The following is a 12204-nucleotide window of genomic DNA, read 5'->3' as shown; positions in this document are numbered from 1 at the left end:
GGGGGAGGGAGTGGGGCGGGGAGCCGGGGCCGGGGGGGGGGAGCGAGGGAGCAGGGCCGGGGGGGGAGCGGGGGTACCGGCCCCCGCCATTGCCCGTGTCTCTCCCCGCAGAGAAGGCCCGGGGGAAGCGCGCTGCTCTCTCCTTCGCCGCCGTCGCCCTGGTGCTGGGGCTGCCGCTCTGGTGGAAGACGACGGAGACGTACCGGGCCTCGCTGCCCTACGCGGGGATCAGCGCGCTGGGCTCGCTCCGGGTAGGGCGCCGGGGGGGGGCGAGCGGGGCGCCGGGCCCCTCCCCGGGAATCAGCTGCCCTCGCTCCTAGCGTGTGTGTGGGGGGGGAGAGACCAGGGCCGGCCTCGCTCTGCGCCCCCCCCCCCTTCGGGGCCCGGTGCGAAGACCAGCCGTGTGTTCTCCCTCCTGGCCGGCCTGTGACCGCTGCAGCCCCGGGGGGAGCGGATGCTGCCTGGCACCGCGCTGCCCGTGGCACGGCACCGCGCTGCCCGTGGCACGGCACCGCGCTGCCCGTGGCACGGCACTGGGGTGCTTTGCTAGCCCTGAGCCTGGGGCCGGCCCACCCCAGCCGGCATTTGTTGCCCCGACGGCCGTTCCCCCTTGGGAAGGGCTGAATGTCCTACATCTGTCAGCGGTTTCTGGCACCGACTCTTGATGCAGACGCAGGAGTTTCCAGTTGGTGGCAGCAGCAATTCATGGGTCTCCCTTCACAGGGTTCGGATACTGTTGAAGTTCTAGGGGGCCCCAGGGCTCTGGGTGGTGCTGGGGCTCCCAGAAGGGCTGTGAGGAGGTGCGGGGGGTTGACGGAGGCTGGGACGGTGGTAGGGGCCGTGGCTTATGCTGCTGTTTGCTCAGTTCCAGCTGACTGTGCCCGTCTCGGTGGTCTTTGCCAAGGGGGCTCTGCCAGGAGCTCAGTGGAGGAGACTCCCTTTCACAGACACACAGGAGGAGGAGAGCCTGTTAAACTGTAAGAACCTCTGACTGCTGGGGGGTTGTGCTTTTGCTGTAACCCCTTTGTTCGCTTTAATCTCTCCCCCGACTCTCCCCACTGTCCCTGTCTCTCCCCTTGGCTGTTGCTGAGCTCACGGCCTCCTACAGATGGCTTTGAGCTAGTGCAATGGAGGCCAGCAGCCCCGTCCACCATGGCCATGCAGGGACTAGCTCAACTAGGCAAGTGGTGTCCCCATTTCTCCCCTCCAGCTGCAGGAGCTAGGCCCACTCTGGGGCTGGGACTGTCCCCCACAGATTAGTCATGGTGGCAACTAATGACACGGGAAGTTTCTTACCTTGTTCCAAGCCGTGAAAGGCTGGAGCTGCTCTCCTCCAAGCAGGAGCCTCTTGTGACCCCAGTGCAATTAGGCAGTGAGCTAGAGAGGGGCTGGCTGGTGAGATACAGGCGTGGAGGGTGAAGAGCAGGGGGCACTGACTGCTCCCCGCCTGCAGCGTTGGAGCGAGGCTGGAGGGAGCTACTGAGGAGGGACAGTTCCGAGAGCTGAGGTTAGCTGGAGCACAATGTTCCCGAGTGTCTGGGGACACACACCATGAGGTGGGAGGGGCACATGGGTGGGTAACGAGAATCGGAGTAAAACGAAGGGAAGGAAGCTCCCTGCCTGTGAGGTAGGTCATGCTGAAGTTATCTTCCCAGGGAGGGGAGCCCCGTCCCTTGTGACACATCAGACTGGGCAAACCCTAGGGACCTGTCCTGCCTGTTGGGATGGACCGGCCGGGCTGGGAGGCCTTGCTCAGCTCTGGGAACTGGGGCCCAGCACTGGCCTAAGGGGAGGCTTAGGGCATGCACACAGCTGGGAGAAGGTGCTGTGTCCCTTTCAGCCCTGGTTCCTTATCAGGGTTACCAGAGCAGGGCCCTGGTGCTGGAGAGCACAGCACATAGGGCCAGCTGGCCTCACCTGCTCTCTCTTCCTTCCCCGCAGCAAAAACAAGCGTTACGGCCCGCTATGAGACGACTTATCGGAGTGCGACCGCCACGGAGCAGGAAGCCTTGGCCATGGCCACCGTGCAAGGTACAGGGTTGCACCGGTTCGGTAGGATACGCTAGGCTGCTGCCCTGGGGTAGAGCTGGCAAAGAGCAGGGAGTCCTGGCTCTCCTGGGGTGGCCGTGCAGCTGGCCATGCCCTGCGACTGCTGCTTTGCGGTCTCTAGGCCCGACTAGGATGCAGGTGGTGGGGTGCCAGTTTGTTGCTATACTTACCAGAAACACCCCGGTTGTGGGGAGCAACGAGCTGGCATTCCCAGGGTGCACGTCACCCGGGTTGCTGCTGCTAACTACCATGTGCAGCTCTTGGGGCATAGGGATGGGCTGCTCCAGGGCAGGGGGGAGTTCCAGGAGCCTGGGGGTGGGGCAGGGACCTAGGGGTGACTGTGGACACGGACTTGTGTTGTAGTGGGGGCTGCGAGGGAGCCAGGAGTCCCGGCTGGAGATGGGCTAGGAGAGAGATGAGGGATTCCCCTCTCTGAAATACTTCCTTTGGGCAACTGGTAATGTCTGCTCCATTCCCCATGGGATGCCGCCTGACACGTGCGGTGTGGGGTGAGGTTCCCAACAACACTAACTCCCTTCTCTTCCCCAGAGGCAGATGCTGCGCTGCTCCCGCTGCAGGAGGACTCGGTGGGCGCTCTGACAGTATACGTGATCCCGGAAACCTCCCTTCTCCTGCCTCAGGTACAGCATCCTCTGCTGGGAGTGCCCCACCTCCTCACTCTGGGACCAGGAGTGTGGCTTGGAGTGTCCCGGGGCTGCCTGCTGTGTCCCTGGAGCAAGAGAGCAGGCAGATGCCCCCCCGAGAGATTGTGCTGGACGGGGACCTGCCCAGAAAGATGCCCTATTCCCCTGTTGCTCTCTTTCCTCCAAGCATAGGACGAGGGGCAGAGTCATGTGGCTGGGCCTTGGCAGGGGCCTGGGAGGTGGGTGATCTGAGGGGGAGGGGGCATTGCTGGAAGGGACATCCTTCTGCAGAAAGAGAGACGCTTGCCACGCTGCTTGGTGCACGCCCCATAGGCAGGAGGGGGCATGGATCTCCTGTGTATTTGGTGAGCTCTCCCCTGCCCTTCAGTGGGGTGGCTGCAGAACAATCCAAGACCCTCTTTGCCTGAGGCCGCTGTCCGTGGAGCTTCCCAGCCCTGTTATCCTGCGTCCAGGCACAAGAAGGGTCAGTCTGGGGCACCCCTGTCAGGCTGAGCACGCTGCCCTAGGAGCTCTCCGGTCCCAGGAGAGGGGAGATGTGTGCTCCTTGCCTCCCCCAGAGTCCTGGCTCACTGCCCTGCCTTCTCCACAGGGCATTGGCGTGTACGTCGGGAAGCACCGTAGCGCCGTGATGAGGGGTACGCAGGGCCCAGGGGATGTCCTGGCTGCCATTAGTGCCCGGGTGCGGCAGATTGTGCAGGCCATGTCCTTCACCACCGACTCCATCACCACCGCCTTGTCTGATCGCGTCCCCATGGACCAGCTCGGCACGGACACGAGGCGCCCGTTCAAATCCAGCCTGGGTAGGTGCCTGCCAGGAGAGCTGTTCCCATGGTGCTCTGCAGCACACTGTCTTCCTTGGGCAGGGCTGGGGGCAGCACAGAGCCCACTTGGGCCACATTCCTCTCCCCCTCCTCGAATTCCCAGGCACCCCCTCCCTCTGAGTAACCAACACTCCGGGGTTCTCTGTGCACCCCAGCAACCCAGTGCCACTGTCTGGGAGCCCCTGAGCTCAGGAACAGGAGGCTGCGTCCCACAGTTACTCCTTGGAGCGCAGCTCTGGTCTCTCTCTGGCCCACTTGGCCTCTGCTCTGCTCTGGAATCGTTGTGCACGTGCCTGCCCTGGGGATCCGGGGCCGTTGGCAGGTGCTGGCCTGGCATGTGCTGCTGCAGCTCCTTGCAGTGGGATGTTGGTGGCAGGCTCTGCTCTCTGCTCTTCCCAGGGTACGAGATCACCTTCAGCTTATTGAACCCAGACCCCAAGTCCCACGACGTGCACTGGGACATCGAGGCAGCTGTCAACAGCTACGTGCAGCCCTTCCTCGACAAGCTGGGCTCAGTGGCCAACTTCTCGGTGGACTCCCAGGTGAGAGGGTGGTAGGAGGAGGGAGGGTGCCCCAGCCAGGCTGGCCACAGGGTGATCTTCCCACAACATCCATCTCCTTGGTGATCCCCTCAGATCCTGTACTATGCTGTCCTGGGGGTCTCGCCCCGCTTTGACAAGGCCTCCTCCAGTTTCATCCTGAGCGCGCTCAGTCTCCCCCACGTCATTAACCCGGTGGAAGCCAGGCTGGGTAAGTGCCACCTTGCATCCTTGCTGTGGCCACTTGGAGAGGTTAGTGGTGCGGAGTGGAACGTCAGAGACCTGTGCCAGAAGACACAGCACAGGCTCTGCCCCGCAGAGCCCTCGCTCGCAGCCCTGCGCCCCCATACTGCTGACTAGTTAGAAGGGCAGATCCCCGGTCAGAGGCATGGGCTGAGACCCAGCCGAATTCGTGCTGTTCCTGACCTGGCTGGGATCTCAACGCACGGCTCGTATTGAAAGCACCAATGTAACCCCCAGGCCGCTGACCCCTTCTCAGGAGCAGCTTGAGCCTGGCCCCAGTAACGTGCCCCACGCTGAGCTCCTGCAGGCAGCTTCCCAGGGTCCCTGTTGCCTGCCGGGGTCTGCCCCGGAAATGCCGTGATGCTCACTGTGCACTGCTGCAGGTTCCAGCGCCACTTCGCTCTACCCCGTGTTGAACTTCCTGCTGTACGTGCCAGAGCGCGTCCATTCCCCTCTCTACATCCAGGACAAGGACGGCGCCGCGGTGGGGACCAACGCCTTCCACAGCCCCCGCTGGGGTGGGATCATGGTAAGGAGGAGGGGCCCTGCCCTGTGTGCAGAAAGCACCGCTCTGCTCCCCCTGCAGGGCCTAGGCAGTCCCTTTGGTCCCCTGCCCCCGTGCTGGGGACTGTGACTGGCAGGGGCTGGCCAGCTGGAGCCCTGTGCTGTGCTTGAGAGCTCCTGGTCCAGCTCCTCCAGCCCCCGCAGTGCCCACGGCGCCCTACGGGCTTTTCCACTTGCCCTTCCTGCGATGCAGCTGGTCTCGGCCGCTCTCCAAGATGGGAGGCCAGGCTAGGCGCGGCCTGGGCCTGAGCCCCCTGGCCGTTCCCTGAATAAGGCAGCACGGCGGGGTAGCCCAGAGCTGTGGGCTGACTGGAGAACAGGGACCGGGTGAGGCATAGCCTGCGTCAGGCCTGCCCTGGACACTCTCTCTTGGCAGGTGTACAACATCGACCACCCAGCTCCTGACAGGGCCCCTCTCCCGCTTCGGGTGGACGTGGACATGGTGCGAGTGATGGAGGTGTTCCTGGCCCAGCTACGGTGAGAACGCTGCTGTCCCCTCCGCCCTGCCCCAGCCCTTCCATTCTCTGCATTCGTTATGTTCAGTTCCCCCAGAGCAGCGTGAGGCTGTGGCCCCCGGGGCTGAGCGCAGACCCTGCCTGCCCTGGGAGGTGTGTGCCAGGGCAGAGACGCTGCCTCTGACTCCCCTGCTCTGCAGCCTGGGGCTGGTTCTGTACTTCTCCTAGACGCTCTGGCAATGTGAGGACAGGCTTCTCCCGGGTCGCTGGCTGGCTTAGGGGATCGGCAGTGGCATGTGGCTCCTGTCTCCCCTTAGCTGCTGCCTCACTCTGGCCTAGGGTGCTGGCGGCTGGAGTTGTCCTGTCTGACAGCTCTTCAGTAGCGTTGGTGGGTCTTGGACCAAGGCCCATGACCACAAAGCCCACAATCCCGTGAACTTGTCCCTTCTCAGCCACAGTGTCACAGAGAGTCCTGTGGCACCTTTAAGACTAACAGAAGTATTGGGAGCATAAGCTTTCGTGGGTAAGAACTACGCAAGAGGATAAATGGACACAAGTCAGATATCAGGAATGGCAATATACAAAAACCTGTAGGAGAACACCTTCAACCTCCCTGGCCACACAATAGCAGATGTAAAGGTAGCCATCTTACAGCAAAAAAACTTCAGGACCAGACTCCAAGGAGAAACTGCTGAGCTCCAGTTCATTTGCAAATTTGACACCATCAGATCAGGATTAAACAAAGACTGTGAATGGCTATCCAACTACAGAAGCAGTTTCTCCTCCCTTGGTGTTCACACCTCAACTGCTAGCAGAGCACCTCACCCTCCCTGATTGAACTAACCTCGTTATCTCCACACTGATTTATACCTGCCTCTAGAGATTTCCATTACTTGCATCTGAAGAAGTGAGGTTCTGACCCACGAAAGCGTATGCTCCCAATACTTCTGTTAGTCTTAAAGGTGCCACAGGACCCTCTGTTGCTTTTTACAGATTCAGACTAACACGGCTACCCCTCTGATAAGTGTCACGGACCGGCCTCGTTCTGCCTTAGCTCGGCAGTAATGTGTTTGGGAAGCCTGACTCGCACCTGCCCCCCCGGGCAGCAGGACTCAGACCTGCACCTTGTGTCAGGGCTGAACTCCCGGCAGGAAAGGCAGACGAGAACATTTCTGCCACGTGCCCATTCCCCGTGCTCACACCTCCTGCAGAAGAGTTGGCCCGGTGACCTCCCTTGCCAGCACAGACCTGATCTGCCCCTTCTCCCCCCCCAGGTTGTTGTTTGGGATCTCCCAGGTGCCGCTCCCAGAGGAGTTCCTGCTGGAGAGCCCTGGGAACAAGGGGCTGACTGACTGGGAGCTGGACCGCCTGCTGTGGACCCGGACGGTGGAGAATATCGCCACAGTGTCCACCACCCTCACCTCCCTGGCCCAACTGCTAGACAAGATCGGGAACATCGTCATCAAGGATGATGTTGCTTCTGAGGTGGGTGGGTGTTGGGAGGGTCCCCATGACAGGTTGGGGGCTGCCAGCATCACATAGGAGACCCAGGAGTTGCTGCTGCTGGAGACTTGGCTGCCCAGATTGATGTATTAATTTCTCCTCTTGGGGATGGGGAAACTTTCTGAAAATTGTTGGCCTTAACCTGGAAGGCTGGACCAGGCCTGGCTGCTTGAGTCAGCTAGAGGACACAAGGGCGCTCTCTCCTGGGCTGAGAATTCTGCCTCTGCAGCATCACCGCCCCCTTGTTCCCTGGACCTAGAATTAATAGAAACTGCCACAGCCTCACTGGGGAGAGACCTTCTAAATCCTCCCATGCCCCCCTCTGCAGGGCTGAGACCCCCTTGGTGGCATTGAGTGAAAGTTTGTGCTGAAAAGTGAGCGTACAAGTGGCAGATCCACTCCCTGGGGTGGGGTGGGGTGGGGGGTGTTGTAACCCTGGAGCCAACGCAGCTCTGAGGCACTGAGTAGATTCCAGCCCTTCCTTCCTGTGCGGTGTCAATGCAGCAGTTCGCTAAGTTCCTGTTGCAGGCCCACGTCTTGCCCCAGTGACTCCGTGTGCAAACCACTGAAGAGAATGGGACTGCACTGGTGTAGCTGAGAGCGTAGAAAGCATGTCTGGTGACAGTGTAGGAGTAGGGGGCTTGACACTCGGCACCCCCTGGCTGTGGGGTGCTGAGAAGGGATATGTAGAGGCCAGTGTCACTTCTTAGCGCAGAGCCAGACTTGACAATCCAGGATCTGCTCGGCTTCTGGCACTCCTAGGGCCTCAAGTGTGTGTGCCTGGAGCTCCCCTGACCTGCCTGGGCCAGACAGGGAGCTGCTGGGCACTGACCCTTTGTGTGGTCCCATCCAGGTATACCGTGCAGTAGCCTCCGCGCAGACCGCCATGCTGGAGCTGGCCTCTGGCCGTCTGGGCTCAGCATTCCAGGCCAGTAAAGAGGCGGTCACCTCCTCGGAGCGGGCCTTCTTTGACCCTTCACTGCTGCATCTCCTCTACTTCCCTGATGACCAGAAATTTGCCATCTACATTCCACTCTTCCTGCCGATGGCGGTGCCCATCCTGCTGTCCCTGGTGAAGATCCTCCGGGAAGCCAAACAGAGCAAGAAGGAGCCCATGAAAACTGACTGAGCCTGTCTGCAGCTGCCCCATGGGGCAGGGGAGCTCAGAGCCAGCTCGTGACAGCCTGTCTGTGTAGGAACATTCCGGGCCCAGTTAAAGGGCTTGGACTCAGATGATTCTTCATGAATCCTGGAGGAGTGGAAAGTCTGGCAGAAATAGGGTGTTGGGGACAAAAACCGAGGCTTAGCCCCAGCACGGCCACTTCCCAGCATGAAGCTCTTGGGTTTGCCTTTGCCTTTACCTAGGGGGTTAGCAGGGACTCCTATGCTGCTGCTAGGCCTCTACGGCTGGCCCGGGCCAGCCAACTCCGGCTAAGGGGCTGTTTCATTGCGGTGTGGCTCTTTGGGCTTGGGCTGGAACCCGGGCTCTAGGACCCTGCAAGGTGGGAAGGTACCAGAGCATGGGCTCCAGTCCAAGCCCCAATGTCTACACCTCAATTAAACAGCCCCTTGGCAAGAGCCCCACAAGCCCGTCAGCTGGCCTGGGCAGATCTCCCCCAAGGAGTGCAGAGTGGCTACAGCTGCGAGTGACTGGCCGTCTGAGCAAAATGCCCCTGCAGGCTGGGCCCAAGGTGGATGAGCTCGGGCCACTTCTGCTTTTTCTAGTTACTGCAGCCAGCTCCACCACCAGACAGCAGAGGAGGCAGTTTGGGGCTCCCTGGGTATGAGTCAAGCTTGCACTCCCCGCACGGTGCCTGGATGAAGGGGCTTTCCTTTGAGTCGGAAGGATTGGGAGAGGCTCTGGAGACTGTCCCCTCTGAGTGCTTCAGCAGCCTGAAGTGCACCCTTCCAGCCCAGCCCCTACATGGTGTGCCCCTGGGGCTGCCTAGCTTAGCGGGAGTGAGACCTGTGGGGCACCTTCCCTTTATTCCTGTTGAGAGCCTTGGTATTGGCAGGGTCCCCTCTACGTGCACTGGACCCAGGTCCCTCCCCTTGTGAGCTGTTAATCCACAAGTGTGACCCTGCCACCTTCCCCAACGTAGGGGGCATATACAGGCCAGCCTGGGCCTGTGCATTGGGGCAGCGCTTCCTCGCAGTGTCTGCAGCAGGTGAGTGCTGCTCATCCTTCAGGGCCGTTCAGAAAGTGGCTCTTGGGTTTCTTAGCTTCCTGCCACGGCTGGCAGCCTGTGGGCCTCTGTGAGGGGAGCCTGGGGCCCTGTTTTGCAGGTGGGCTGGGGGGGGTGGGCAGACGTGAGAGTGATGCACTGATCAATGCTGAACAAAACAAGGTTTCTTTTTAATAAAAGTAAAAGCCAGACTCTGCTGAGAGGCAGTGTTCCTTTCCTGGGAATTCAAGCAGCCTGGGCCACCCTGGCCGGCTTGGAGCTTCTCAGGGTGGCCCAAGCCAGTGCAGCTCTCTCACGGGATGGCTCCTGTGTGTGTCGGCCTGGGAGGGTTTCCTGTCAGATGGGCTAGGTTCTGGGAAATCAGTGTGGAGAGTGTTGTGCTGCTCACCCTGGCCATCTGCCTCGCTCCAGTCTCTCTCCCTCCCAGCATGTCTGTCCGTCTGTCCTTCCCAATGGGAAGGACCTTGCTGCTCTGTGCTGTGGGAGAGGGTGCTGCAGGGAGCTAGGCCCTGCTGGAAGCTGTCCAGTTCTGTCCCAGCTCAGTGGAGCAGGAGCGGAAGCATTTGCTGGGCATTGGGCTGGCTGTGGGGAAGTGCTTCCCTGGAGATGAGAGCAGGGCCTGAGACTTTCTACACTACTTGCTTGTATCTCAGGAGCTGCAACCAGTGGTTCCAGGGACCTTGCAACAGGATGGGCCTGGTCTGTGGGCAAGAAAACCCGGGTGAAAGGACAGTTCCCTGACCTACCACAGAGCACCAGGTACCACGCAGAGTAGGCCTAGGTGCCCTGACTGTGCAGTTCTCCACATTCTACCAGGCAATGGCAAACTCCCCACCACGGCCAATCCGGGGTGGAACATGCTCAGCACTAGATTCTTTCTTGACTCCTAAAGAGTGCCTGGTTCCTCTGAAGTGTGACCATGACCTCCCTGTCCATTGATAAAATTCTGTGCCAGCGTCCCACTTCTGCCTAAATACAGCAGTGCTGCTTGGCTCTCCCTCCTCCGCCGGGAGCCCCGTTATCTGTAACAGCCCCCTTCAGTACCTCTAACATAACCCTTTGCCTCCTTGCTGCGGTCTCGGGTTTTCAAGCTTCATGTGTGAGCCTTAGCTTGCTGCCTGCCTTGGTTATATTCTCTCTGCACTAATAGTCCGAGCTGTGTCACTCTCCTTGTCCCGAAGCCCTGCCCCTTCCCTTCCTTTCCTCTCTCTATGCCCCAGGCTGCAGGCTCTCCACCCTAACTAAGCGTCCTTTAAATGGGCAATCACAGCAGGCACTTCTGAGGCACCAAGCAGTGCTCTAGACTAGAGAGTCTTGTTTGGTTTGTAGCATGAAATCCTCTTGATATGTCAGCAAGTAGATCTCTCTCTTCGTACGCTCTGACTGTAATAACCACGCTGGTCTGCTTCCCTTATCCAGCAAGTTTACCCTGAGAGTGGCAGCTGCATCAGGCAAGGTGTCTCCAAACACTGCTGTTGGGTCAGGGCTGTTACTTATCTAAGGCTGTGAATACATTGCCACTTTCAGTGCTAAAACTTCAGTCCTTCAGGGGTGTGAAAACACCCCCCTGTGAGCGACAAAAGTTTTAGCGCTGAAAAGCACCAGTCTAGACAGCGCTTTATCGCTGGGAGCCGCACCTGGCCATAAAGCTACCAGCGCTTGTTCGCAGTGGTTATTTTTTATCGGCAGGAGAGCTCGCCCCTGGTGATGAAGTGCGACTGCGCTGCCGTGGCTGCTGTAATGTGGGCAGTGTAGACACCTTAAGTACCCCTGTTGAGTATGACTGTAGTAAGGTGTAATGAGGGGCATGGGGGTTTCAGCCATGGGCAGCAGCTCCTACTAGACCCCCCCCCCCCGTTACTCCACTACCCCCCCACCTCAATCCACCCCCTGCTGTATCATTCTGGTCCCCTCACCCAGTTTTGCTAACACCTTGACCTGCTGTACCTCTTACTGCCCCCTCTGGACGGGGACTGAACGATCTAGGCAGAGTGAGTTTTCATGTGTCCGCTATGTTCCCGGCTCAGACATTGCTCCTTTGAGAAGCCGTGTTTCCAAAAGCCAGCCCCCCCTCTGTTTCCGTAATGGGGAAGGCTGGGAGAGGGTAGGGTGACTTGGATCAGCAGTAATTTGGTGCATTTCCATTAGTCTGAAGTGTTGGGTGTTAGTCTAGAACGGAGCTAACGCCTCTCGCCTGGGCTGACCCAGCGGCAGTATTTTAACAGACTTCTAGCTTCTTCATGCAGTTTAGCCGTTGAAAATGAGGAGCCAACGCCACGTACCCCTCACTTCAGTGCGGACCCCCAGCAAGTGCTTTTTGAACTGCAGCATGATGCCGTGTGGCCTACGCGGTCCCTGCAGCCGCAGTATCTAAGCCCAGGCCAAGTCCAGTGCTGGGGCTAGCTGAACTGGTAAAGGAGCCAGTGTGTTTGTGTGTACCTTGAAATAGTGTGAAATATCTAACCTGCACCTACCTCTTCTTTATTCTTCAAAACTTGCACCTTCTGCTAGTCTGGACTGACATGATGTATCCACCTTAATTATTCCTATTAAATCTTAGGGAATGCCTATTTCTGCTTTCAGTTTATGCTATATCCAATTTCAAATTAGGAGATGGGCCAGCATCCTTGTGGGTCTAAACAAAGCTATTTTTGAGAAATAGAAGCACATGAAAAGTTTCTGTATTAAAAATTCCATCAACTCCACACTGGTTAAAATAAAAGCTGTGGGAGATGGGGAGATCTCAGGTACTGACTGCAAGCTGTAGCCTTTGTCTTGTTTCTGCAGCTGATTCACAGTCCTCTGAAAATTTGAGCTTCGAGGGGAAGGTGCTGTTTTGCGATAGCAATGCTCGGTGCTGCATGGAGGCTGTCTGTGAGCTGGAGAGAGCCCATCGAACCTCCCCCGTGTATAATCCGTGCTTTGCTCTATACTGATTTGCAGGGTCTCTTCTCTAAGAACGCTCCCCACAAGGCCAAATGTGATCTTTCTGCCATAGAAGAGATGGGATTAGGCTGCGCACTGGACCATTTAGGACAGGGGACTTGCACCCTGGCTTTGTGAAGGCTGCACCCAGGGCAGGTTTTAGGACCCGGCAGTGGTCGGGGTCTTCCGCAGCACTGAAAGACCCCCTGCTGCCAAAATGCCACCGAGGACCCCGGAGCGGACCCCGCTGCTGC

The 12204-nt window shown here is 59.0% G+C and overlaps 1 protein-coding gene across 1 annotated transcript; it reads left to right on the top strand.

Annotated features, from left to right (window-relative positions):
• Nucleotides 1–111: 111 nt before the first annotated feature.
• PIGS (phosphatidylinositol glycan anchor biosynthesis class S) lies at nucleotides 112–11595 on the top strand (the record flags this gene model as incomplete). The annotated part of the gene is given in 11 exon segments (XM_034752719.1): nucleotides 112–251; nucleotides 866–977; nucleotides 1942–2031; nucleotides 2599–2690; nucleotides 3304–3514; nucleotides 3935–4077; nucleotides 4171–4285; nucleotides 4701–4846; nucleotides 5258–5358; nucleotides 6611–6821; nucleotides 7693–11595. Coding segments are annotated over 11 exon segments (1637 nt in total), but the record flags the coding sequence as incomplete, so codon positions are not given.
• Nucleotides 11596–12204: the final 609 nt, after the last annotated feature.

The sequence above is a fragment of the Trachemys scripta genome, chromosome 18 (genome assembly GCF_013100865.1).
Source record: "Trachemys scripta elegans isolate TJP31775 chromosome 18, CAS_Tse_1.0, whole genome shotgun sequence".
NCBI lineage: Eukaryota > Metazoa > Chordata > Testudines > Emydidae > Trachemys > Trachemys scripta.
This window is presented reverse-complemented; position numbering and strand designations above follow the sequence as displayed.